This window comes from Erinaceus europaeus, chromosome 5 (assembly GCF_950295315.1).
Source record: "Erinaceus europaeus chromosome 5, mEriEur2.1, whole genome shotgun sequence".
Taxonomy (NCBI): Eukaryota; Metazoa; Chordata; class Mammalia; order Eulipotyphla; family Erinaceidae; genus Erinaceus; species Erinaceus europaeus.
The window spans coordinates 19,241,302-19,268,159 of NC_080166.1; the positions used below are offsets into that span (position 1 = coordinate 19,241,302).

General features: G+C 47.7%; 1 protein-coding gene and 1 pseudogene across 1 annotated transcript in view; both read right to left on the reverse strand.

Moving 5' to 3' along the window:
* MYO10 (myosin X) overlaps positions 1-26,858 on the reverse strand; it is a 243,536-nt gene that overhangs the window by 32,776 nt on the left and 183,902 nt on the right. The window contains exons 21-27 of the mRNA XM_060191929.1: positions 13,249-13,373; positions 13,048-13,162; positions 8,661-8,767; positions 6,495-6,770; positions 5,777-5,822; positions 3,812-4,648; positions 584-707 (exon numbers count right to left, since the gene is read on the reverse strand). Of these exons, the coding sequence (XP_060047912.1) occupies positions 584-707; positions 3,812-4,648; positions 5,777-5,822; positions 6,495-6,770; positions 8,661-8,767; positions 13,048-13,162; positions 13,249-13,373 (1,630 nt within the window). The remainder of the gene's footprint in view (positions 1-583; positions 708-3,811; positions 4,649-5,776; positions 5,823-6,494; positions 6,771-8,660; positions 8,768-13,047; positions 13,163-13,248; positions 13,374-26,858) is intronic.
* LOC103114613 (ubiquitin-conjugating enzyme E2 N-like) lies at positions 21,971-22,577 on the reverse strand (annotated as a pseudogene).

The following is a 26,858-nucleotide window of genomic DNA, read 5'->3' on the forward strand; positions in this document are numbered from 1 at the left end:
CCAGACCTGGTTTCATGCTCCTGATCCCTACATGGCAACATGGGGCGCGGGGGGGGGGGGGGGGGACCTTCAGCAGCAGTGGAGTAGTGCCCCTCTTTACCCCTGAATCTCATCCTCTACCTCAGATAAAGATTGACTTTCCCAGTTCCCCCCTGTTGCTATGCTTCTAGTTCTGCTTCTGGGACCCCTTCTGCTACATTGCTTGACGTTGTGGTCTATTTACATGGTCATTCTGTTACATTGGTTTGGTCTCACTCCCCCTGCCTCCGGGAGATTTTGGTTTAGTCCTTGCTAGTTCCCCCTAAGAGATATACTTCCTTGGTTCCTGACCAAGAGAGGCAGGACAGAATTGGGCTGAGATTAGATTAGATTAGTTTTTTGAACCGTTTGCTCGTGAATAAAGAAATACTGCTTCTCCGCTCAGCCATGTGTCCCTGGTCGTCTGTCTCCAGCCGCGAAGTTAGCCCGGCATACTGGCGCCCTGAACTTTGACTGACACCCCCCAGCCAGCCTCAGTGAGGACAGAAAAGTTTTCCAAGGCTCCAGCCCCAATCCCAGGTGCCACGATGGCGTCAGGCCCTACCTTTCATGTAGAGGAAGCTGTGGAAGTAAGGCAGCGTGACGCAGCTGTACACAGAGTCCCTCCGGTATGACAGCTCATCATCTGTGTCGAACCTGGCGTCGAAGTCTTCCTCACTGTCTTCAAACTGGACAAGGAGAAAGTGAGCAGCCATGAGCAAACATGGCAGACAGGAAAAAGCCTACCAGCCCACACCCACAGCCTAGACAAAGATGGCCAAGTCTCCTGGCCACAGGAATGATTTCTGGTATCACAAAGAAGAAAAGCTCAGAATTGTCAAGTACTGACTCCCAAGGTCAACCAGATACATAAAGCTTCAGATATCACCAATAGCCAGAGTTGAGCTATGCTCTGGTCCAAAACAAACAGTTGCCAATTTTTTTTTTTTTTTCTCCTCGCCTCCAGGATTACTGCTGGAGCTCGGTGCCTACACTATGAATCCACTGCTCCTGGAGGCCGTTTTTTCCCATTTTTGTTGCCCTTGCTGGAGTTGTTATTGCTGTCATTGTTGTTGGAAAGGACAGAGAGAAATGGAGAGAGGAGGGGAAGACAGAGGGGGAGAGAAAGACAGACACCTGCAGACCTGCTTCACCACTTGTGAAGCAACTCGCCTGCAGGTGGGGAGCCGGGGGTTCAAACTGGGATCCTTGTGCTGATCCGAGGGCTTTGCACCATGTGTGCCTAACCCACTGCGTTACTACCCAGCCCCTACAGTTGCCAATTCTAAACAAACAAAACACACACATGCAAGAGTAGACTGACCGTGCTAAAAATTAATTAAACCTCAGACATTTAAGGGAGTGTCTGATATACAGCCAGTCATGGAAAAGGGAAAAGAGGGAGAGGAGGAGGGAGAGGAGGAGGAGGGGGGAGAAGAAGAGGAATTAAAGAGAGAAGCTGGAAAGTGCACCTCGAGGTCCTCAAAGATTCGTCCTTATGACCCTGGCTGGCCCTGTGGTGCTAAGTACAGTGTGGGGGCATGTATTCCAGAGGTGTGGAGCTGGACTCCTAAAATAGTCTTGTGCCACATAATGCCAGAGATGAAAGGTTGAGTAGGGCTCTGGTCTCTCTTATGAATATCTTTAAAAATATTTTATTTTGAACAGGTGGCGCAAAGCGCAAGGACCGGCGTAAGGATCCCAGTTCAAGCCCCCGGTTCCCCACCTGCAGGGCTTCACAGGCGGTGAAGCAGGTCTGCAGGTGTCTGTCTTTTCCCCTCTCTCTCTGTCTTCCCCTCCTCTCTCCATTTCTCTCTGTCCTATCCAACAACAAGGACATCAATTACAACAACAATAACACAACAGGGGCAACAAAAGGGAATAAATAATAAGAAAGTTTTAAAATATATCTGTAATTAAATTAAATAGCTTCATCATGAATGAAAAGTTAAATTTGCTGAATGAGTAATATCTTAAGATGGAAACAGAAAATAAAGAAAAAAAGATTTCACCCTGCAAAGCTGAAGCAAAAGCCCAAAGTCATCACTGGGAAATACCCTGGCAGGCCAGAGACACCCAGTTTATAGGGTGTCTCATTTCCTAGTCTGCCATAATGCTGTGACAGAGGCAGCCAACGGCTCCATTAAAAATTGCTTCTCTCCTCACTTAATTTGGGCTTTAGACAAATGCAGTTGTGGGTTTTGTGTTCCACCTACAACAGACGCGTTCAACTCCCACTGATTACTGTGGCTGCTTTCAGCAAGTTTATTATTATTATTTTTTCTTTGTCACTAGGGCTATTGCTAGGTCTTGGTGACCATATTTTTGGATAGAAGGTAAGAGACAGAGATGGAGAGGGAGAGGGGAGAAGAGAGTTGCAGTGCTATTCCACCACTTGTGAAGCTTCCCTCTGCAATGGTGGACCGAGCGCTTGAACTCAGGTCTTCTCTCATGGTAACTGTGTGCCCTATCCTGACTAAGCAGCCACCCTCGCTGGCCTAGCAAGAGGGGCTTAAAGACCATGGTCTGGAAACAGCTCAGCAGAGAAAACATCCCAGGACTGGGGGTCCATCCCTTGCATGGAATACAATCAAGGGTTGCTCTCAGGGTTCTATTTCTCATCAAGTGGATATCTTTTCAAAAATATTTATTAACTGAATATTTATTAACTGAGATGGTAAGGGTAGACAGCATAACGGTTACGCGAAGAGACACTCAAGCCTGAGACTCTGAAGTCCCAGATTCAATCCCCCGCACCACCGTACGTCAGAGCTGCGTAGTGCTCTGGTAAATGAGAGAGAGAGAGAGAGAGAGAGATTTACTCTGGCACTTGTGATGCTGGGAATTGAACTCAGGACCTCACATGCCCTTAAGGTCAATATTCTGGCCCCCAAGCTGCCTTCTTCTCTCCCTCTATCTAAAAAAACTCTAAAAGCCCAACCAAGTTCGGTCTCCAGCACCTCCATAAGCCAGAAGTGAACATGGTTTGGTGAAACAGACACTAAACCAGCTCTACTGGACCCTGCCCTACTCTGCCATCTGCACAACTCAGATTTCAGACCAGCTCACACTCCATTGAAGGAAGCTTCGGTATTGAGGCCTGCCTCTGTCTCTCACCCTCTCTCTCATTAACAACAGAAAAAAAGGGCTCCAGGGGGTCAGCACAGCAGGTTAAGCAACACGGCACAAAGTGCAAGGACCGGTGTAAGGATTCCGGTTTGAGCCCCCGGCTCCCCACCTGCAGAGGAGTCGCTTCACAAGCAATGAAGCAGGTCTGCAGGTGTCTCTTTCTCTCCCCCTCTCTGTCTTCCCCATCTCTCTTGATTTCTCTCTGTCCTATCCAACAACGACAGCAATGACAACAACAGTAACGATAAACAACAAGGGCAACCAAAGGGGAACAATTGGCCTCCAGGAGCAGTGGATTCGTAGTGCAGGCGCTGAACCCCAGTATAAACCCTGGAGACAAAAAAAAAAAAAAAGGCTCCAAAGCCCAAATAGAATCCTTAGCATTACTATAATGCAGAGTTGAGCAGTGTTCTGTGCCGATAAAGAAAACTAATTGACTTAAAAAAAGAGAAGGGGAGGAAATGAAGGAGAAGAAGAAAGATGAGAAAGAGCAGGAGGAGGAGGGGGGGAGGAGGAAGAGGAGGAGGGGAGGAGGAGGAGGGGAGGAGGAGGGGGGGAGGAGGAGGGGGAGCAGGAGGAGAACCGTAGCGTGCCCTACAGGGTACAAAGCCCCCCAGGAACAGACATGAGCCCCCATAGCGGTGGGGGAGGACGGTGCACTCACGGAGGACTGTGCGCCCTCGGAGCTGAAGCGGTAGGCGCCGGAGGAGCTGGTGTAGGTGCCCACGGAGCAGCGGTAGTCGGGGGACCACTGACCGCACCCCGAGTGCGACAAGGCCACGCTGCCGCCCGCAGTGCTGGGCCCGTCGGCCGAGTCCTCCCCCGGGGGCGCGTAGTCACCATAGTCGTAGTCACCAGGGGCATCGTCGTCCTGGGGCGCCGGGGGGTCCCCGGGGTGCTGGGGCACGCAGTAGGTGCGGTCCCCGGCCGAGGAAGAGGAGGAGGAGGGGGGCGAGGCGGAGGGGGAGGCGGCGAGCAGCAGGGTGGAGTCGGGGCTGGCGGGGGCCAGCGTGTCGTTCATGTAGGGGTCCTCCTCGGAGGACTCGTCGCTGGTGCGGATGCCGCTGGTGCGCTGGTCCGAGTGGCCGTGCTCGCTGGGGTTGGGCGAGTCCTTGAAGGCCTCGTCGTCGGCACCCCCGAAGCCCTCGTCCACCTCGTCGTCCTCCTCCCGCTGGCCGTGCGCCCCGCGCCGCCCCTGCCCCAGGCCGCCGGGCCGGCTGCAGTTCCCCGCGCCCGCCGCCAGGGAGCGCTCGATGTCGCGCACGCACTGGTCGATCTCGTGGAAGTTGAGCGAGGCCAGGAAGTCGTGCGCGGCGCGGCAGGCCTCGTCCTCCAGGCGCCGCAGCTCCAGGTCCCGCAGCTCCTGCAGGCGCCGCAGCTCCGTCTCGCTCAGAGACAGCTCCTGGCGCTCCTTGCGGCGCTGCAGGTCCTCGATCTCGCGCTCCAGCCGCAGGATGGCCTCCACCTGCTGGTCCTCCCTCTGCTTCTCCGCGGCCGCCTCCTGCGGGGGAGAGGGGAGTGCGAGAGATGGGCAGAGTGCAGGCTGAGCTGGGCATCTGGGGCCCGGGGTTCGAGCCCCGCCACCACAAAGGGCTGGGGTGGCTTAGCTGGTAAAATGCACGGTTGGCTGTGGCCCCGGGTTCGAGCCCCGGCACGATATGGGGGCACCACACAGGGGCTGCACCATGCACTCCGGGCCCGGGGTTCAAGCCCCAGCACCAAAGGTGAGCGCCTCCACAGGCTTGCCTGGCAACGTGCATGCTGAGCTGTGCTTCTCAGGCCCTGGATTTGAACCCTGGCACCAAGTGGGAGTACCACACAGGGCTGAGGGTGGCTCAGCAGGTAACGTGGAGGCTTAGCTATGCACCTCAGGCCCTGGGTTCAATGAAGCCCCAGCTCCACACAAGCCTGGGGAGCTAGTTTGGCAGTAAAGTGCGTTCTTAGTCATGCACCTTGGGCCCTGAGTTTGAGCCCCAGCACCACATAGGAACACCACACAGGGCTGGGGAGATGGTTCAGCAGATAAAGAGGAGGCTTAGCTGTGCACCTCAGGCCCTGGGTTCAAGTCGCAGCTCCACACAAGGCTGGGGAGCTAATTTGGCAGTAAAGTGCGTTCTTAGTCATGCACCCTGGGCCCCGAGTTTGAGCCCCAGCACCACATAGGAACACCACACAGTCTTTTACTTTGGTGCCATACACTAAGTGTGATGACTCTTTAACCATGTGGGAACAACCCTGTCATACTACGCCTCCCCCCAACAAGTGAGGACACAGGGAGAGGGCCATCATCACACTGGCAGGTGCAGGAGATGCCTTAGGAAGAACCACACCTGCTGACAGCTTAAGCTTGGATGCCCAGCACTTGGAATTGCTGTGCAAGCCACACAGGCCAGGCTGGATGTGGGTCTCTGTCCTGGTAGCCATGGCTAATTAACCAAGGGGTTCGTAGCCTTAGAGAGGCTCCATCCTCCAGGTTTGGGGAAGTATCAGTCACTCATCTCCAGCCCACTAGAAGAGGCTAGAAATGGCATCACCAACAAGGTCTAGAAAGTTCTTCCTCTGGCTTTATAAGCCGTCGGCTGCTTTGGAACCCGTGAAGTGAGAAGTCATGTGGACGGATCATTCTTACCTGTCGGGCCTGGAGCTCAACTTCCTTCTGTGTTTGCTCTCGTTTTCTAAACAAATTGCAAAGGAGAAAATTAAAAAGTAGTGAAAACAGGGCTGGGGAGATAGCACAGGGGGTTGTTTAAGCAACAGACTTTCATGCCTGAAGTTTCTAGGTCACAAGTTCCATCACCAGCACCACCCTAAGCCAGAGCTGAGTAGGAATTAAAACATTAGAAAAAGTGGGTTTTTGGGCCGGGGAGACAGACATGCAAAGAGACTCCCATGACCAAGACTTGCGAGTCCCAAGTTTAACCCCCAGCACTTGCATAAGCCAGAGCGGAGCACCGTTCTGGTCTCTCTGTGTATATCTCACATTAAAATAAATAAAAGAAAAGAAAGAAAGAAATGAGTCTCTGGGTTAGGGAGACAGCATACTGATTCTGCAAAAAGATTTACGTGCTTGAGGCTCTGAGGTTTCAAGTTCAATCCTCAGCACCACCAGCAGCCAGAGCTCAACAGTGCTCTGGTCTCTTTCTGTATCTGTCGCATTAAAATCAATGCAATTAAAAAGAAAAAAAGAAGTGGATCTTTGATATTGCTAAACCAGTTGAGGTCTGAGCCACCCAGAGCTCCTGTTTGGAGGAGAAGGTTCTAGGGTCCCTGCTGGGAACTCGCAAGGCCTGGGTGCCCACTCAGAATCCAGCCCCAAAGGCCTCCCCGCAACAGGAGGGGGTCGGTACCTCTGCTCCTCCTCCTCCTGCCTCCGCTTCTCCTCCTCCTGCCTCTGCTTCTCCTCCTCCTTCCTCCGCTTCTCCTCCTCCCGCCTCCGTTTCTCCTCCTCCGCCTGCTTTTCAGCCAGCAGCTGCCGATAGGCACGCCGGGCCCTCTGACCCCTGAGCTGCTTCTGGAACACCAGGGCGGCCTTCCTCAGGCACAGAAACCTTCTCCTCAGGATGAAGGCTCGGTAGTTCTTCTGGATGGTCACCACACCCAGGAGGACCTTCCGGTACTGTTTCCTGCAAAGGAGCCAGACAGAGTCCAAGAACTGGGGGGTGGGAGTTGGCTGGGAAAAGACTCCCTTCCTCTCCCTCTCTCACTAGAGAGAACTGGGGGTGACGGAAGAGGCCCCTTGGGGCCAAACCCAAGCGACGGCAAACAAGGGGAACACAGCCGAGAAGAGTAGAGCAAGAACCTTGTCATTATGGAGATTAAATAAACACAGAGCCTCCACTGCTGACGTGCAGTGATCCTGCCAGGAAGCTGGGCTGTAAATAGAACCAGAAGGGATCTGACAGGTCCTCCTGGGCTTCTGAGGGGGAAAAAGATTTGCTGTGTGTGTTGGGGGCGGGGAGGGGGGGGAAAGGGGGAGACAGCTCACCAAGTGGAGCGCCATTTTGGTTTGCCTTTCTTTGATCGGACAGAAAAACTGAGAGAAGGGAGGGGGAGATAGTGACACCTGCAGAGCTGTTTCATTGCTTGTGAAGCTTTCCCCTCTGCAGGTGGGGACATCGGGGGCTTGAACCTGGGTCCTTGCACACTACTAATGAGTGCTCAACCAGCTGTGCACCATCACCTGGCCCCCAGATGTATTTTCTTTCTCTCTCATTCTTTTACAGAGTCAGGGCTTTAAGCATGTGTGGCTTCACCGCTCATGGGCAATGTTTTCATTCAGATAAAGGGTGGGGAAGGGAGAGGAGAGGAGAGAAAGGGAAGGAGGGAGGGAAGGGGAGGGGGGAGGGAGAGAAAGAGACACAGAGAGAGAGAGAGAGAGACAGACAGACAGACAGACAATAGTACCAGAGCTTCCCCCAGTGCCACAGAACCACCCATATAGCACTGGGGTTTAAGACTGGGTCACTTTTCAGCCACCAGGTTCCAAATGCTAACATGATGCCAACCAGACTTCCCTGGGCTGATGGCCCCACCAATGTGCCCTGGAGCCCCACTTCCCCAGACTCCTGCCCCAGGGACAGGCTGGGAGTGTGGATCGACCTGCCAACGCCCATGTTCAGTGGGGAAGCAATTACAGAAGCCAGACCTTCCACCTTCTGCATCCCATAATGACTCCCGTTTTCTGACAAATGTGTGTAAAAAGTGAAAGTCATGACTTAATGACTAAGTGGGTCAACAGGCTCCAACAGGCAAAAGGTCTTATCTCGTGTAAAAATGATGGCGAAGATGCCGCCTGCAGAGTATGGGATAAACAAAGTTTCAGTCAGATGAGAAACATCGTGTGTGGCATGAGAGGGTCTACAGAGTAACACAAAGAACAATACCCTGGTGGTCAAACATCAGCTACCTTAATTTATGTGCCAAAATGCTTTGATAGTCCTGTTCTGCTATGGTTTCCAAACCCCCCCCCCCCCCAAGGTAATCACTGGGGCTCAACGCTGGCACTACAAACACACTGCTCTTGGCTGCCATTTATCCCATTTTATTCAATAGAACAGAGAGAGAAATTGAGGGAAGAGGGGGAGATAAAGAGGGAGAGAAAAACAGACACCTGCAGACCTGCTTCACCGCTTATGAAGCGACCTCCCTGCAGGTGGGGAGCGAGGGGCTCGAACTGGGATCCTTGCACAGGTCCTTGTCCTTTGTGCTATGTGCACTTAACCTGTCCCCCTTCTGCTTTGATATAACACAAGCTTTGATCAATAAAAATCATGTGTTGGGGGCTGCACTCAGTGAAATCACACTACACCAGATGTCTACCAGTCTGAGTCCCTTTAGACTCCTCTTTCACCGCCTAATAGTGACTGAGGTCAGTTAATTCCATTTAGGGTTCATGTTGGAACGCAGATCTTTGATGCGCTGTTGAACTCCCAGGCCTGGTCATACATGAGGTGGGGGTATCAGGCATCCCCATGGAACTGCTCTCCGTGCTCCTCCACTCAGGTGCCGCTTACCGTGCCAAATAGCCCAAAATGTGGGCCCGGATCACCATGGCCGCCCGCGTCACCTCCTCCTCCCGATGCTTCTCCAGTTTCTGCTCCAAGGATTCTCGAAGGAAGACCTGCCCAGGGGACAGGGTACATCAGAAGAATAAGAAAGGGTGGGGAGAAGGCAGCCAACTCTGGGCCTGTCTTTGTGTGGGGTGTGTGTGTGTGTGTGTGTGTGTGTGTGTGTGTCTGAGGGGAAAGGCAGTGAGACAGAGAGAGAGTGTGAAAGAGACCCCACTTTCAAAGCTTCCATCACTGTGTTGGGGGCTGGTCTTGAACTTGGGTCTTGCACATGGGAACTTGGGACCCCAAGCTTCCTGTATGCAGGGGGGACTCCAATGTTGCGACACCATGTAAGCCACCTATAAGTCCCACAGTTGAGTTGAGTTTATTTTTAATGTTTTATTTATTTTGGATAGAGACAGAGAAAAACTGAGAGGGAAAGGAGAAATACAGAGGGGGAGATTGACACCTGTTGAAGTGCTTCCCCTCCTGCAGGTGGGGGCTGGGGGCTTAAATCCTGGTCCTTGCACACTATAATGTGTGCGCTCTCCCAGGGGCACCACTGCCCAGCCCCACCCCACCCCCTTTTTTACTACCAGGGTTATCACTGAAGCACAGTGGCTATAAGATAAATCCACCCCCTCCTAACTATTACTTAACTTCTTCTCTTGCCACTGGGGTTAGCTCTGATGCTTGCTGGCTGCAGTATAAACTCAGGACTCCAGGCGGCTACTCCCCCCTCCCTTTTTTAATGTTTTATTTGATAGAAATTTGGAGGGGCAGGGAAGACGGAGGGAGAGAGACAGAGAGAGACACTTGCAGACCTGCTTCACTGCTCATGAAGCTTCCTTCCTGCAGGTGGGGAATGGACCACTCGGACCCAGGCCCTTGTGCATGGTACTTAGTGTACTTCACCAGTCGTTCTAGCCCCTGGCCCCAATCCTGCTGAGTTTTGAAAAGCTTCATTTGAGGGGCTGGGTGATGGTGCACCCAGTAGAGCGCACACATTACCAGGCACAAGGACCAGAATTCAAGGCCCCAGCCCCCACCTGTAGGAGGGAAGCAGGTCTGCAGTCTTCCCGTCTCCCCCTCTGTATTTCTCCTTTCCTTCTCAATTTTTCTGTCTATAAAACATTAAAAATAAACTAAACTCAGTAAGGTGTCAGGCTATAAAATTAACATTCAAAAGTCAGTGGCATTCCTCTATGCAAACTCTTAAGTTAGAAGAAATTGAAATCCAAAAATCAACTCCCTTTACTATAGCAACAAAAACAATAAAATATCTAGGAGTAAACCTAACCAAAGAAGTGAAAGACTTGTATACTGAAAATTATGAGTCACTACTCAAGGAAATTGAAAAAGACACAAAAAAGTGGAAAGATATTGCATGTTCATGGGTTGGAAGAATTAACATCATCAAAATGAATATACTACCCAGAGCCATCTACAAATTTAATGCTATCCCCATCAAGATCCCAAGCACATTTTTTAGGAGAATAGAACAAATGCTACAAATGTTTATCTGGATCCAGAAAAGACCCAGAATTGCCAAAACAATCTTGAGAAACAAGAACAGAACCGGAGGCATCACACTCTCAGATCTCAAATTGTATTATGGGGCCATTGTCATCAAAACTGCTTGGTACTGGAACATGAATAGACACACTGACCAGTGGAATAGAATTGAGAGCCTAGAAGTAAGCTCCCACAACTATGGACATTTAATCTTTGACAAAGGGGCCCATACTATTAAATGGGGGAAGCAGAGTCTCTTCAACAAATGGTGTTGGAAACAATGGGTTGAAACATGCAGAAGAATGAAACTGAATCACTGTATTTCACCAAATACAAAAGTCAATTCCAAGTGGATCAAGGACTTGGATGTTAGACCAGAAACTATCAGATACTTAGAGGAAAATATTGGCAGAACTCTTTTCCACATAAATTTTAAAGACATCTTCAATGAAACGAAATCAATTACAAAGAAGACTAAGGCAAGTATAAACCTATGGGACTACATCAAATTAAAAAGCTTCTGCACAGCAAAAGAAACCACTACCCAAACCAAGAGACCCCTCACAGAATGGGAGAAGATCTTACATGCCATACATCAGAGAAGAGTTTAATAACCAACATATATAAAGAGTTTGCCAAACTCAATAAGACAACAAATAAGCCCATCCAAAAATGGAGGGAGGACTTGGACAGAATATTCACCACAGAAGAAATCCAAAAGGTTGAGAAACACATGAAAAAATGCTCCAAGTCTCTGATTGTCAGAGAAATGCAAATAAAGACAACAATGAGATATCACTTCACTCCTGTGAGAATGTCATACATCAGAAAAGGTAACAGCAGCAAATGCTGGAGAGGGTGTGGGGTCAAAGGAACCCTCCTACACTGCTGGTGGGAATGTCAATTGATCCAACCTCTGTGGAGAACAGTCTGGAGAACTCTCAGAAGGCTAGAAATGGACCTACCCTATGATCCTGCAATTCTTCTCCTGGGGATATATCTTAAGGAACCCAACATATCCATCCAAAAAGATCTGTGTACACATATGTTCTTGGCAGCACATTTTATAATAGCCAAAACCTGGAAGCAACCCAGGTGTCCAACAACAGATGAGTGGCTGAGCAAGTTGTGGTATATATACACAATGGAATACTACTCAGCTGTAAAAAATGGTGACTTCACCATTTTCAGCCGATCTTGGATGGATCTTGAAAAATTCATGTTATGTGAAATAAGTCAGAAACAGAAGGATAAACAATGGGATGATCTCACTCTCAGGCAGAAGTTGAAAAACAAGATCAGAAAAGAAAACACAAGTAGAACCTGAAATGGAATTGGAGTATTACACCAAAGTAAAAGACTCTGGGGTGGGTGGGTAGGTGGGGAGAATACAGGTCCATGAAAAATGATGAGTGAAATAGTGGGGGTTGTATTGCTAAATGGGAATCTGGGGAATGTTATGCATGTAAAAAAAAAAAAGAACCTGAAATGGAATTGGCATATTACACCAAAGTAAAAGACTCTGGGGTGGGTGGGTAGGGAGAATATAGGTCCATGAAGGATGACAGAGGACCTAGTAGGGGTTGTGTTGTTATATGGGAAATTGGGGAATGTTAATGCATGTACAAACTATTGTATTTACTGTTGAATGTAAAACATTTATTCACCAATAAAGAAAAAAAAAAAAAAACTGTGGAACCTGCAGATGGCTTACATGGTGTCACAGCATGGGAACCCCTGCATGGAGGAAGCTTGGGGTTCCAAGTTCCCATGTGCAAGACTCAGGTTCGAGCCCAGCCCCCAACACACTGATGGAAGCTTTGGAGCTGGGGTCTCTTTCACACTCTCTCTTTGAGCCTTGCTCCCTACCTGCAGGAGGAAGCTTGATGAGTGGTGAAGCAGTGGTGAAGGTCTCTCTCTCTCTCTCTCTCTCTCTCCCACTCTATTTTTCTCTGTCCTATAACATAAAGAGAGGAAAGAGAAAAAAAAAAAAAAGCCACTAGAAGAGGTAGATTCATTGTGCTGGCTCCGAGCTCTAGGAATAACCCTGGTGGCAGGAGGTTCCCAGAAGATGGCGGACTGAGAGCTAAGCTGCTAGTGGCTTGAGCTCTGATCACATCTCCTGGAAACGGTTCCAGATGCCATCAGGATGCTGGCCAGGCTTCCCTGGATTGAAGACCCCACCAATGTGTCCTGGAGCTCAGCTTCCCCAGAGACACACCCTACTAGGGAAAGAGAGAGGCAGACTGGGAGTATGGACCGACCAGTCAACGTCCATGTTCAGAGGGGAAGCAATTACAGAAGCCAGACCTTCTACCTTCTGCAACCCTCAATGACCCTGGGTCCATGCTCCCAGAGGGATAGAGAATGGGAAAGCTATCAGGGGAGGGGGTGGGAAATGGAGATTGGGTGGTGGGAATTGTGTGGAGTTGTACCCCTCCTACCCTATGGTTTTGTTAATTAATCCTTTCTTAAATTAAAAAAAAAATTTAAAAAACTCAGAAAGATTCATTTTATTCATTTCACAGACAACAGAGAAAGAGCTCATCAGGTACATGTGGCTCTGGGGCTGGAGCCAGAAACCCCAGGCATGCGAGTCCCAAACTCTCCACGTTGAGCTATCTCATGGACTGGCTGCTCTCCCCCACCCCGACATATACATTTGTTTATTATACACTATTTATTTATATTTTTAAAAGATATTTTTTTTACCAGAGCACTCCTCAGCTCTGGCTGATGGTGGTGCAGGGGACTGAACCTGGGACTGTGGAGCCTCAGGCATGAGAATCTCTCTGCAGAAGCATCATGCTGTCTCCCCAGACCCCTCCAGCTTCACCTTTGTCTTTCCCAGCTGCCACTCGCTGTGGGAGGCATCGTAGAGCTGCAGCAGGGCTGTGCACTTGCCCCTGATGTCCTCGGGCACCGCCTCCTTCCTCATCAGCACTCTATACCTGCAGGGAAGGGGCTTGGCATCACTTAAGGGCCCCCCAGCCCAGGGCTTTGGAAACCGCCCAGGGCACCCTCAGACCCGACTTGCCTTTTGTAGAAATCCTGAAAGGGTCTTCGCACGGCGTAGCCTGCTTTGCGGATCCTAACCGTCTCCAGCATCCCTGAGTACCGCAGCTGGTTCAGCACCACGGCCTGGTCAAAATGGTCAGGCATCTGGGGGTGGGGGGTAGGGGGAGAAGGAGGGAGGGAGGGAGAGAGAGAGAGAGAGAGAGAGAGAGTGTGTTAGGGGAAGTCACTTCATGCATGTGGTCAAACGCACATATATACTTTTTACTTATTTATTTTTGGATATAGAGTTAGAGAAGGGAAGAGGAAATAGAAGGAGTATAGGCCGAGTGGTCCAGGAGACGGTGCAGTGGATAAAGCACTGGACTCTCAAGCACAAAGTCCTGAGTTCAATCCACAGCAGAAACCGTACCAGAGTGATGTCTCATTCTTTCTCTCTATCCTCCTTTCTCATGAATAAATAAATAAAATATAGAAGGAAGGAAGGAATGAAGGAAGGAAAGAAGGAAAGAAAGAAAGAAAGAAAGAAAGAAAGAAAGGAAGGAAGAAAGAAAGAAAGAAAAGGCTGGTTGGTGGTGCACCTGGTATAGGGCACATGTCACCGTGCCTAAGGACCCAGATTCCAGCCCCCATTCCCCACCTGCAGGGGACAAGTTTCACTAGTGGTGAAGCAGTGCTGCAGGTATCTCTCTTTCTGTTCTCCCTATCTCCCCATTTCCTCTCTGATTTCTCTCTGCCAATAAATAAAATAAAGAGAGATGAGGGAGAGACAGATAGAGACAGAGAAAGAGACCTGCAGCACTGCTTCACTGCTCTTGAAGTTTCCCCCTTGCAGGTGGGGATCAGGGGCTTGAACCTGGGTCCTTGCCCATGGTAACATGTGCACACAACCAGGTGTTTCATCACCGGGCCCAACCAAATGTTTTCTTTTCTTTTTCATACTTACTTACTTATTTTCCTTTTTGTTGCCCTTGTTGTTTTTTTATTGTTGTTGTAGTTATTGTTGTTGTTATTGATGTCCTCATTGTTGGACATGACAGAAAGAAATGGAGAGAGGAGGGGAAGACAGAGAGGGGCAGAGAAAGATAGGCACCTGCAGACCTGCTTCACCGCCTGTGAAACGACTCCCCTGCAGGTGGGGAGCCGGGGGCTCGAGCCGGGATCTTTAGGCAGGTCCCTGCGTTTCGCGCCACATGCGTTTAACCCGCTGCGCTACCACCTGACTCCCCAGATGATTTTCTTTTTAAATTTATTTCTTTATTGGGGAATTAATGTTTTACATTCAACAGTAAATACAATAGTTTGTACATGCATAACATTTCCCAGTTTCCCATTTAACAATACAACCCCCACTAGGTCCTCTGTCATCCTTCATGGACCTGTATTCTCCCCACCTACCCACCCCAGAGTCTTTTACTTTGGTGCGATATGCCAATTCCATTTCAGGTTCTACTTGTGTTTTTGTTTCTGATCTTGTTTTTCAACTTCTGCCTGAGAGTGAGATCATCCCATATTCATCCTTCTGTTTCTGACTTATTTCACTTAACATGAATTTTTCAAGATCCATCCAAGATCTGCTGAAAACGGTGAAGTCACCATTTTTTTTACAGCTGAGTAGTATTCCATTGTGTATATAGACCACAATTTGCTCAGCCACTCATCTGTTGTTGGACACCTGGGTTGCTTCCAGGTTTTGGCTATTACAAATTGTGCTGCCAAGAACATATGTGTACACAGATCTTTTTGGATGGAGATGATTTCTTAAAATGCGGCCATTTATAACACATCCTCGGAGATAACCAAGTCATATGTACAGATGCTGGAATGATACTGCCAGGTCAGCATATGCTGGGTACTGGTACTCTAAATTGTTACTACAGCTGGTGACAAGTTGGGGGTCCCTAAGAGAGACCAGTACCCCACTCACACAGAGTTGGGGGGTGGAGGGTTGAGAAACAGCAGTAATTATGGTGTGTGAGCCCACGAGACGCTTACTTTACAACCACTCCCACACATCAGGGAGCAGTGAAGGGAAGAAGGAAGGAGGCATGCTTCTCGGCAGTGGAGACATAGCTGTGAATGGCCGGGAGTCCTGCAGATAAGATTCCTTTTGCAAGGATGCACCTGGGGAGGCTTGAATGCAAGTCCTATGCTTAGTGCTCTCTACAGGGTGAGCTATTTCCCAGGCTCCATGAAAAGATTTATTATTTATTTGATAGAGAAACTGAGAGGAGGAGTGGTCCGGGAGGTAGCGCAGGTAGGGGTCAGGACCTCTTAAGTATGAGCTGATCCCCAACAGCACATGTACCAGAGTGATGTCTGGTTCTTTCTCTCTCTCTCCTTCTATCTTTCTCATTAATTAATAAATAAAATCTTTTTTTAAAAAAGGGGGGGGACTGGGTGGTGGTGCAGCGGGTTAAGCAAACATGGCCTGAAGCTCTAGGACCAGCGTAAGGATGCCGGTTCAAACCCCTGGCTCCCCACCTGCAGGGAGTCACTTCACAGGCGGTGAAGCAGGTCTGCAGGTGTCTATCTTTCTCTCGCCCTCTCTGTCTTCCCCTCCTCTCTCCATTTCTCTCTGTCCTATCCAACAATGAAGAGAGCAATGGTGACAATAATAACAATGACAAACAAAAGAGGGCAACAAAGGGAAAAAAATAGCCTCCAGGAGCAGTGGATTTGTAGTGCAGGCACTGAGTCCCAGCAATAACCCTGGAGGCAAAAGAAGAAGAAGAAGAAGAAGAAGAAGAAGAAGAAGAAGAAGGAGAAGGAGAAGGAGAAGGAGAAGGAGGAGGAGGAGAAGGAGAAGGAGAAGGAGAAGGAGAAGGAGAAGGAGAAGGAGAAGGAGAAGGAGAAGGAGAAGGAGAAGAAGAAGAAGAAGAAGAAGAAGAAGAAGGAGAGAAAAACTGAGAGATGAGGAGAGACAGAAAGGAACTGGCTTCACCACATAAGAAGCTTCCCCCCCACCCCCACAGGTGGAGGACCAGGGGCTTAAACCTGAGTCCTTGTGTGCAATGACAAGTGCACCACCACCTGGCCCTAGATTCCTATATTTTTACTATTCTTATTTTAAATATTTTTACTTGTTTTGGATAGAGACAGAGAGAAATTGAGAAGGAAGATATAGAGGGGGCGGGGGAGGGAGCACCCGGGCTTCACCCTTTCTGAAGCTTCCTCTCTGCAGGAGGGAACTGAGGGCTTGAGCCTGAGTTCTTGTGTGATGTGTGTGCTCAAGCAGGAGGGAGAAAGACAGCCTGCACTAGTGGAGAAAAATAGCGGTGAAAGAAAAAGAACCTCAAGGGGCCCAGTGGTGGCACACCTGGTTGAGTGCACAAGTTGATGTGCAAGGACCCAGGTTCGAGCCCCAGGTCCCCACCTGCAGGGGAAAGCTTTGCAAGTGGTGAAGCATTGCTGCAGCTGTCTCTCTGTCTCTCTCCTTCTCTATCACCATCCCTTCCCCCTCGATTTCTGGCTGTCTCTATCCAACAAATAAAGATAAGAATAGAAAAAGAACCTCAAGTGTCTTCAACTTCTGGTCAGATATGACATTTATTGAGTGTTTCACCTTCGCTCCAGAGCTGCACCGCAGAACTTACAAATCAAAGACAGGGGCATCTCAAAGCAAGTATACAGAATATACTGGGCTCAGCTCAGTTGCTAAGCTGGCTGGCAGGGGTGGTAGGGACAATAGCCTTTCAGAGGGAAAAAATAAAAGCCCCAAAGTAGGCCAGTTCCCATTTCCGGTTTCTAGGGCAGCAATTTGTTTTTGAATCCATCCACTGGGTCTCTTGGATGCATTTCTGTCTTGTGATCCTAGTGTGTGTGTGTGTGTATGTGTGTGTGTGTGTGTGTGTATGTGTGTTTTAAAGTGGGGGGGGTACCAGGTAGTGAGCACATTGATTCAAAGTACAAATGGCAAAAATAATAAACACAAAAGAGATCGGTGTTTTTTTTTTTTTTTTTTAATCATCTGCTCAAAAATGCCTTCAGTCCACCACTAACAAAACTGAAATGCCCAACTTTAGTTCTCCTAAACTGGGAGAGGAACACATTGGAGGGGGATTCGGCAGAGACTCGCTCCCTCTGGAATTTGAGGGAAAGGCTGCTGTATTCTCTGATATTTCATTTCTCTGACCTGCTCTGCAGTCAGACTGTCTACTCAGCAGTATTCTACCTGCCTGCCCCCAATCTGCTCGGGCAGATGTCCAGAGAATTCCATGCCTCTCTGGCTTTTAATCTGGATCCTTGTTTCTCTAACAGCCTTAGAAAAGCAAGAGAAACATTAGAATACACACACACACACACACACACACACACACACACACACACACACACACACACCATCCTGTATTAGTCTGACAACTTTCCTTCTGTATTAAAACCAGAGAGAGGCAAAGAACCCAGAGAAAGTCACAAGCTGCAAAGTCTAGGTTAGGACTAACCAAAAGGCAGACATGAATTCAAGACACCAGACTCTCCATCATCCACTTTGTTCAACTCAGGCTCCGGAGAAACCTTCTCCTTCCATAGGGAATCACGGAAGGCTTCCAGACTTTTAAAATCAAAGAAAAAAGAATAGTCTCTCTCAAGCTTTCACTGCCTCCTAGCTTATAAGCCACACCGCCTTCCCGGCTTTCTTCCTAAACCACTCACTACAGAATCAAGTCCCGAGTTGAGCTGAGTGGGAACAGAACATTCCATCCACAACACAAAACCCCAGGAAAGAGAAGAAACCCCATCTGGGGACAAAGTTCAGCCACACTTACCATCTTCCTGGATCTTGAAGGAACATTCTGCATCTCTCTCTCTCTCTCTCTTCCTCTCCCTCTCCGTCTCCCTCTCTCTCAAACTCATGCAGAAAACAACTGCCACTCTGACCTTTGCGCCCCAGCTAAAGACACTGCACAATAATGAACACCATTCCTGGGCTTTAAAAAGTGCTCGGTTGCCATGGCAACGCCCCCCCCCTGGGCTAATTAGTGTGGCCTTGCTGCTGGGCTGCATAAGGGGGGACAGACCAGAGGACAGGAGGGCTGCAGGCTGCCAGCTCCACAAGTTACCCCCTGCCCAGTAATTTAACCTGGGAGGGGGTGGGCAGTGTAGGGAGGGGTCTAAACTTAGGTTGTCCCTGACTGGGCGGGGGGGTGGGGCGCTCAGCTGAGTTTCAACTTCCTTCCTCAGGGATACCTGGCTTCCCAGAAGATGCCACCATTGGAGGCTGGGACACGGTGCTCACCAGAAAGCACCTGGCTTTAAAATTTTTTTTCTTAATTAGTTTTTATTTTTAACCCATTTTTTAAAATATTTATTTTATTTATTTATTCCCTTTTGTTGCCCTTGTTGTTTTATTGTTGTAGTTATTATTGTTGTTGTCGTCATTGTTGGATAGGACAGAGAGAAATGGAGAGAGGAGGGGAAGACAGAGAGGAGGAGAGAAAGATAGACACCTGCAGACCTGCTTCACCGCCTGTGAAGCGACTCCCCTGCAGGTGGGGAGCCGGGGTTCGAACCGGGATCCTTATGCCGGTCCTTGTGCTTTGCGCCACCTGTGCTTAACCCGCTGCGCTACAGCCCGGCTCCCTTTTAACCCATTTTTAAAAGTGTTTTTAAAATTCAATTATTAGAGACAGAGACAGAGGAATCAAGAGAGAAAGGGAGATTAGAGAGACACCTATAGCCTTGCTTTACCGCTCATGGAGTCCTACCCACACCCTTAGCCCGCCCCCGTAGGAAGGGACTGGGGCTTGAACCTGGGTCCGAGTGCATGGGACCATGTGTGTTTTACCCTGGGTGCGTCACCGCCTGACCAGACTCACTTTTTTTCTACTTTTTAATCCTTCCAGAGCCTGAATCACCAAACCCCCTCCTAGCAGGTGTTTGATCATGTGCTATTCAGCAAGGGAATGAAGCCCAGGGTCCTGTGATGACTGGGATTGTCCCCAATTCTGGCTGTCACTTTTCCTAAGTCTCACCTGTTTGTCCCCATGCAATCCTCCCCCTCCACACATGCAGGCACACAGGAGCATGCGCTAGCAAGTCTGCTTTGCCTCATGCAACTCCAATTTTGCAAACCCAGCTTTAGAAAAAGCCACGTACAGGGCTGGGCAGTGGCGCCCCTGGGTAAGGTCCTGCGAGGGCGAGGGGAAGCTTCACGAGCAGTGGCGCAGGCCTGCAGGCTGCTCACATTCTCTCTCCCTCTTTATCTCCCCCTTTCCTCTTGCTTTCTCTCTGTCTGTATATATCCAATAAATGTACACATAAAATATGTACTTTTAGTTCTTTCTTAAATTCTTAGACTATTCTTTTCAAAACATTGTATTTTTCTATTTATTTATTTTGGATAGAGACAGAGAAATAGGAGAGGAAGAGATACACACACCCCCACACACACACACACACACACACCCACACACCCACACAGCCCTGTTTCACAGCTCATAAATCCCTTGCAGGTGGGGGTTGGGGGTTGGAACCCAGTTCCTTGAGCACTGTAATGTGTGAGCTCAAGCAAGTGTGCCACTACTCAGCCTCAAAATAGGTTTTTTCTTTTTAAGTGCCTTCTCCAGGAGTTGCTTCAGTGATTAAGTCACTGGGCTGTCAAGCGTGAAGTTTTGCGCTTGATCCCTGGTATCACATGTACCAGAATGATACTGTGGTTTTCTTTCTTTCTCATTAATGAATCAATAAACAAAGCCATAATAAAAAATATATGAGAGGGTGCCAGGCGGTGGTGCAGCAGGATAAGCGCACATGGTGTGAAGCGGAAGGACCAGCCTTAGGATCCCAGTTCAAGGTCCTGGCTCCCCACCTGAGGGGGAGTTGCTTCACAGGCAGTGAAGCAGGTCTGCAGGTGTCTATCTATCTCTCCCCCTCTCTGTCTTCCTGTCCTTTCTCCATTTCTCTCTGTCCTAACCAACAACAACAATACTACTACTAACAATAATAATGATAACAGCAATGATAGAAAACAAGGGCAACAAAAAGGGAGAAATAGCCTCCAGGCCAAGCCCCAGTGATAACCCTGGAGACTATATATGTATATGACAATACTTCCTTGAAAAGACATTTGCAGTCCTGTATTTACTGATACTGTAAGGTAGTAAAGAGAAAAAAGATAAACTTCTCAACTTCTTATTTATTTATTTGCCTCCAGGGTTACGACTGAGGCTCAGGGCTGGCACTATGAATCCACTGCTCCCGGTGGGCCAGGTTTTCCATTTTATTGGACAGGACTGAGAGAAACTGAGAAAGGAGGGAGAGGAAGAGAGAAAGAGAGACACCTGCAGACCTGTTTCACTGCTTGTGAAGCGACCTCCCTGCAGGTGGGGAGCCAGGGTTCCAACCCAGATCCTTGCGAGGGTCTGAGTGCTTAGTACTATGTATGTGTGCCTGGCCCCTCTCAATTTATGGAGGATGCCTGGAGGTTGAATGTAGACTAGCTTTGAAGCAGATTCCAAGTTAAGGCTATTTGCATAGAAGTTAGAGCTTTGTCCCTGGAGGGCAGCATTCCAAGCCTTCCAGTCAGGCTTGCTTACACACACAGACACACACACACAGACACACACAGACACACACAGACACACACAGACACACACAGACACACACACACACACACACACACACACACACACACACACCCCCCTCCGCCCAGTCCTCAGACTCCAGATTTTGAAGTGGATGCCAACAGCAGGTGGTGGTTTCTCAGAACCCCTCCCTCCCAGGGAGACAGCTTGTTCAGAAAGGACTTTTTACTTTTCCTCCTCCTAACTCACTTCCTGCTTGCTTGCTTCTTTGCTCATCATTGAAGAACGAGAGTAGAATAATGAGATTTTTCCCCTCCCTCCATGATGCCACATTTGTCACCTGTTTACAAGAAAATCCACCCATGAGTGAGTCCCAGAAATTCAAACCCAGTTGTTTACTGTTTTTCACCAGAGGGAAAAGGTATTTTACACCTTTAATAAAAATGAGGCCAGAGTGTCAACTGGGTGGGCCAACTGACACTGATTTCAAGATAAGTAACCCTCAAGGGCTTTCAGAATATGAGGACTTGCTCACACCAGTGAAGGCCAAGGATTCAGATTGGCAAAGACCAGAGAAGAAAGAAGCCACAGGAAATGTCACACAGCTGTTAAAAAGGTAAACCAGATCAAAGATGCACTTTTTGACTCTCTGACTATGGCAAGCTAAGTGAGAAGAACTGGAAACAGAGATAAGGTGTTTTTTTTTTTTTTTTGGGTAAAACAATGGGCTCACCAACCCTTCCCAACAAAACAAAAACCCTGATTTAAGTATGTATACCTATGGGGTAATGACATCCAGACAAGCAAATACAGAAAAACAAAGAAAAGCACAGGTTAAACCCTGAGGGGAAGGAGAGTCATTTCAGGGGGAAAAAAATGGAGGGAAACGGAGCAGCACTAGAAGCTGGAAACAACATATATATATATACACACATATACATAGACACAGCTTGGGGTAACAGTGCTCAGTTGTAAACCAATGCGATAAAGCAGAAAGATTTAATTTCTATTTATATTGAGTGAGAGGGAGGGTGAGGAGAGGAGGTATTTATTCATCAATAGCAAAAAGTACAAGCAGGATTTTTGTTCTGCTAAGTAAATATTGCCTCAGGCATAGGTACTTCAGGTTAATTTACCAGAAGGGCTTAATAGCTTCTAAAGGGGCAGGCAACACTAAATAGAAATAAACCAACCAACAGCCTTTTCTTTTTTATTATTTTGATTTGCTAATGTGTATTTAATCACCAAAGGACTGAAGATATCTGGGCCTTTTTATTTTGTAATGTGTCTAAGACTGTCCATTAAATGCAGAAAAAAAAAAGAAGAAGAAGTCTTGGCAGAAGGGGAGAAGTGATGCATACTCGATATTCAGATTGGTTTAAAGATTATTCACGGCGTACAGCCTAGTCCACACTCTAACTGCCTCTGGCTTGGGCTTCCCTGGGCTTCCTCTGCTCCGCCACATTTGCTAGTGCATCATCTGCATTCGGAGCACGTAACAGAGCCTGGATGGATAGCAGAACTGTGAGGATCTGCAGTGCTGGGGACTATTTATCTTTCAAAATATCGAAACATATTCTTCCCAACATGTCTACATTAGGATGATAAATTTTGGTTATGAAACGTACTTTAGGGGCTGCCGTTGGGTATTTTTTCCCAGAAGGAATAGTTCACATTTACAAGTCCCTCCCTCCAAGGGGCAATCCCGAGGGCCAGCAATGACCACACGAAAATAACGGGTGTTGCTCTCATCTGGTTCTCCTTTAATATCAGGAACTGGTTCTGCCAGCACAGGCTGAGTTTCCTTGATAATCCTGCGGGGCAGCATGCCATCTCGTCAGATCCCGACTTTAGCCTCTCTGCCCTAGTCTCCCAGCCTCCTCTTTTAGGAGCTCTTCTCCACAACCTGACAGAGTAAAAGATTCCAGGAGAAATTCCAAAAGCCAACTACTACCGCTGCTATCCTCAACTCTTCCTAATTACCCCAAAATTTATTATGAAAAAGTTGCCCAGCCTCTCTCTGTTGTCTCTTCCTGGCAAACAACTCTCTCTGTAGCGGCTGAAGTGGTTAATAATAATGATAATAATAAAAACACTGGATGAGAAGTTTATCACGCTCTGAAGCCTTTCCAAAAGTACTGGCTACTTATTCCTTTGGCAGCAGCAGAATACTCCTGCCAATGAATGGGCAGTAAACAAAAGGCAATGAAACAAGAGACAAAGACTCTTTGTACTTGTATCACTCATGTTTCTCCCTGGACTGTTGGGACACTGTTGTTAAAATTTTGCTCATTTTCATATTTGGAGAAGAGAGGCAGAAATTCACTTTTCTTGAAGCGACAGAGGAGGAACCAGCAAGGAGAGAATTCTAGGGCAAGGGGCACTGAGCCAGTCTTTGAGGCCAAATTATGGAAGATGAAAATTTCTCAATCCCCAAGGGTCCCCAGATGAAAATTTCTCAATCCCCAAGGGTCCCCTTCAAGCTACAACTCACACTCTGAGTTTACCTTAAGCAAGGAAAATCCCAACTGTTCTGGGCTGGACTCTTGTCTCCAGCTCAGGCTCATGCAAATTCCAGCACCTTCAGACACAGCAGAAGCCCTGCCTAGGGCACAGCTTCAGTCATTATCACTGGCCGTTATCAACTCCCAGAACATGTCAGTGGAGGCCAGGGGCTCCAAAACCTACCTTCTCAGTCAACACATTCCTATACATTGTCTACAGTTCAGACACTGCAGATCATGCTTGCTACCTCTGGACTCACACCCTACAGTCCTGTTGAATCCTGGGTGCAGCTACCCTTCCTGCTGGGATGTTCTCTCTTTCCCTCATTTATTTATTTATTTATTTTTAAATATTTATTTATTCCCTTTTTGTTGCCCTTGTTGTTTTATTGTTGTTGTTTGTCTTCATTGTTGGATAGGACAGAGAGAAAGGAGACAGGAGGGGAAGGCAGAGGGGGAGAGAAAGATAGACAGACACCTGCAGACCTGCTTCACCACTTCACCACTTCCTGCAGGTGGGGAGCCGGGGGCTCAAACCGGGATCCTTCCGCCAGTCCTTGCGCTTTGCACCATGTGCACTTAACCCACTGTGCTACCGCCCGACTCCCTATTTATTTATTTATTTATTTTTTTTATCAAAGCACTGCTCAGCTCTGGTTTATAGTGGTGCAGGGGATTGAACCTGGGACTCTGGAGCCTCAGGCATGAGAGTCTGTTTGCATAACCATTAAGCTATTGGGCAAACGCTAGAAGAAGAACCATTAAGCTATCTACTCCCACTCAAGAGATGTTCTCTCTTTTGACTCTAACTTTGGGGTTTCACAGATTTTATCTTTATGTGGCAGGCTAGGGCTTCACACACATGTGATTTGACCACTCTGGGTCGTCGCTTTCAGATTGTCACAGACAGAGGGAGAATAAGAGGGAAATTTCTCCTAGTGCCCTAACAGTGTCTCCATGTGATGCCAGGGGCGTGGGTTGCACACACAGCAAGGCAAGCACCCTCTCTCCATCCTTCCTTCATGGATATCTGACGAGGTCAAAGGATACCTCCCTCCTCATTAAAACGGCTCCTGCTGTCTCTGACTGGTGCCATGTGCGGTCTGCCTCCCTTCCTCTGGTGCAGACGCTGCACCTGTCTCTCAGGGTGACTGACCACATCTGTCCTCGTGTCATATTTTTGAATGGAATGTCTTTTTCCCTGTGTCATATTTTTCAAGTGTTCTTCAGACAAGTAAGTGCCTGTGACTCTCCTCATTAGATCACACATTCTCATAGGACAAAGCTGGATTTTATGAATTTCTCACACAATTGGCAACCAAGGACCTGGTATCTCCATATCTACCTCTCCCACTCTTTCTCCTGTTCCCTCTTTCTTCCTCTCACACTCTTACACAGTTATGATGCCTAAAACTTCAGTAAGGTCCCGAGTTCAATGACGCCAGTCATACTCTGGTTCTCTCTTTCTCTCATGTTAATAAGTCAAGAAATTTTTTTTTGGTAAATGCTTAAGAGTATTAAGAGCAATACCACCTTTAAACATTTATCCAAAGGACATACAAATGCTAATTTGATGGGCATATGCATCCCTGTGTTTATTGCTACGATTATTCACAATTGCCAAAGAGTGGAATCAGCCTAAATGGCCATGAACAGATGACTGGGTAAACAATGGGGTATATAGCTCGTGGAATACTATTCTGCAATCAAAAAGATGACATTGTGTCCTTTGAGGCAACATGGGTGGAACTAGAAGTGATTATGCTTAGCAGAATAAATTTGAAAGACAACTGAATGGTTTCTCTCACATGCAGAATACAGAGAATTGAGAAACACATGAACTTGTAAAAAATCTTGAAGCAAACAAACTGTAAGACTGTGAGAACTGTGGTACTGATCTCTGGTAGTGGGGGATATGTTATAGTATTTTGGTGGTAGTTGTGGAATTATACCCTGTAATCTTACTGTTACTATATGCTGTAACCCACTATCCACCACAAATTGAAAAATAGCTTGACAAAAATAAATGTTAAAAAGGTGGGGGAGATAGCATGATGGTTATGCAAAGAGACTCTCATGCCTGAGGTTTCCAAAGTCCCAGGTTCAACCCCCTGCACAACCATAAACCAGAGCTGAGCAGTGCTCTGGTAAAACAAACAAACAAACAAATACCCACAGCTGAACATTTAGGTTGCTTTGATTCAATTGATTATGGATTTGACAGGAAATTAAGAAATGGAACCAACAACATCAGAAGAGAAAACACAAGCAGAACCTGGACTGGAGTTGGTGTATTGCACCAAAGTAAAAGACTCTGGGGTGGGCTGGGGGAGAGTTCAGGTCCTGGAAAAGGATGACAGAGGACCTAGTGGGGGTTATACTGCTGTGTGGAAAACTAAGAAATGTTACACATGTACAAACAATTGTATTCACCGTCAAATGTAAAACATTAATCCCCCAATAAAGGAAAAAGAAAAAAAAAAAAGAAAGTTTATCAACACTACCCTCTCAGGATCCCTAAGAATCCTGTGTTTCATGATGAATGCAGTATAACTGATCAATTAATGATAATCTTGGCTTATACCACTGTGCAGCACTTAGATAGGCAGGTAGGTCCCAGCCTCACCACCTACCGTCACACCATGTCCACTACCAAATGCCCAGATACCATTCACCACCAGTCACCCTTGCACCAGTTTCTTGACATCCCCTCTTCCCTTCAGGAAATGTTAGTCACCTTCCACAAGTGCTATTTCGCGAAGTATAATTCCCCTTCAAGGTCTATTCACAGTGTAACAAAGGTTGGGATTTTCATCTGTACACAGTGCTCCACAGTGTATAGACACGACATCTCCTTCCCCTCTCCCTCCACTGTTGAGGTAAAAAAGCTCAAGAGGAGGTACAGTATATAAAATGAAGGACAATCAAGTATGAGTTTGATCTGTGGTATCCCATGTGCCAGTGATGTTCATGTTCCCCCCCCACTGTGTGTGTCATAAATAAATAAATCTTAAAAGAAAAAGAAATAAAGGGGCTGGGTGGTGGCACACCTGGTTGATTGCACATGTTACCATGTATAAGGACCCGGGTTTGAACCCCCAGTCCCCATCTGCAGGGGGACAGCTTTGCGAGTGGTGAAGCAGTGTTGCAAGTGTCTTTCTCTGTCTCTCTCCTTCTCTATCACCCCTTCCCTCTTGATTTCTGGCAGTCTCTATCTAATAAATAAATAAATAAAGATAATAAAAAATAAAAGAAAGTAATAAAAGAAAAAGAAATGAATACAGAGTCATAGTCTACGAGGTGGCACAGCGGTGTGAGGTCTTGAATTTGATCCCCAGCATCACGTGTGAGTGAGCGATGCTCTGGTTCTCTCTCCTCCCTCTCTCATTATTAAATAAATAAATCTTAGGTGGGAGAAAAAAAAAGAAGAAAAAGAGTAAAAGAGTCACCCCAGGAGTGGTGGAACTGCAGATGTTTGAGGCTCTGTTGTCTCCAAAAAAAAAAAAAAAAAAAAGGACAAGGAGAATAAGAAAAGCAAAAAATACAGACATACAGGGGTCGAGCAGTAGCACAGCAGGTTAAGTGCACGTGGCGCAAAGACTGGT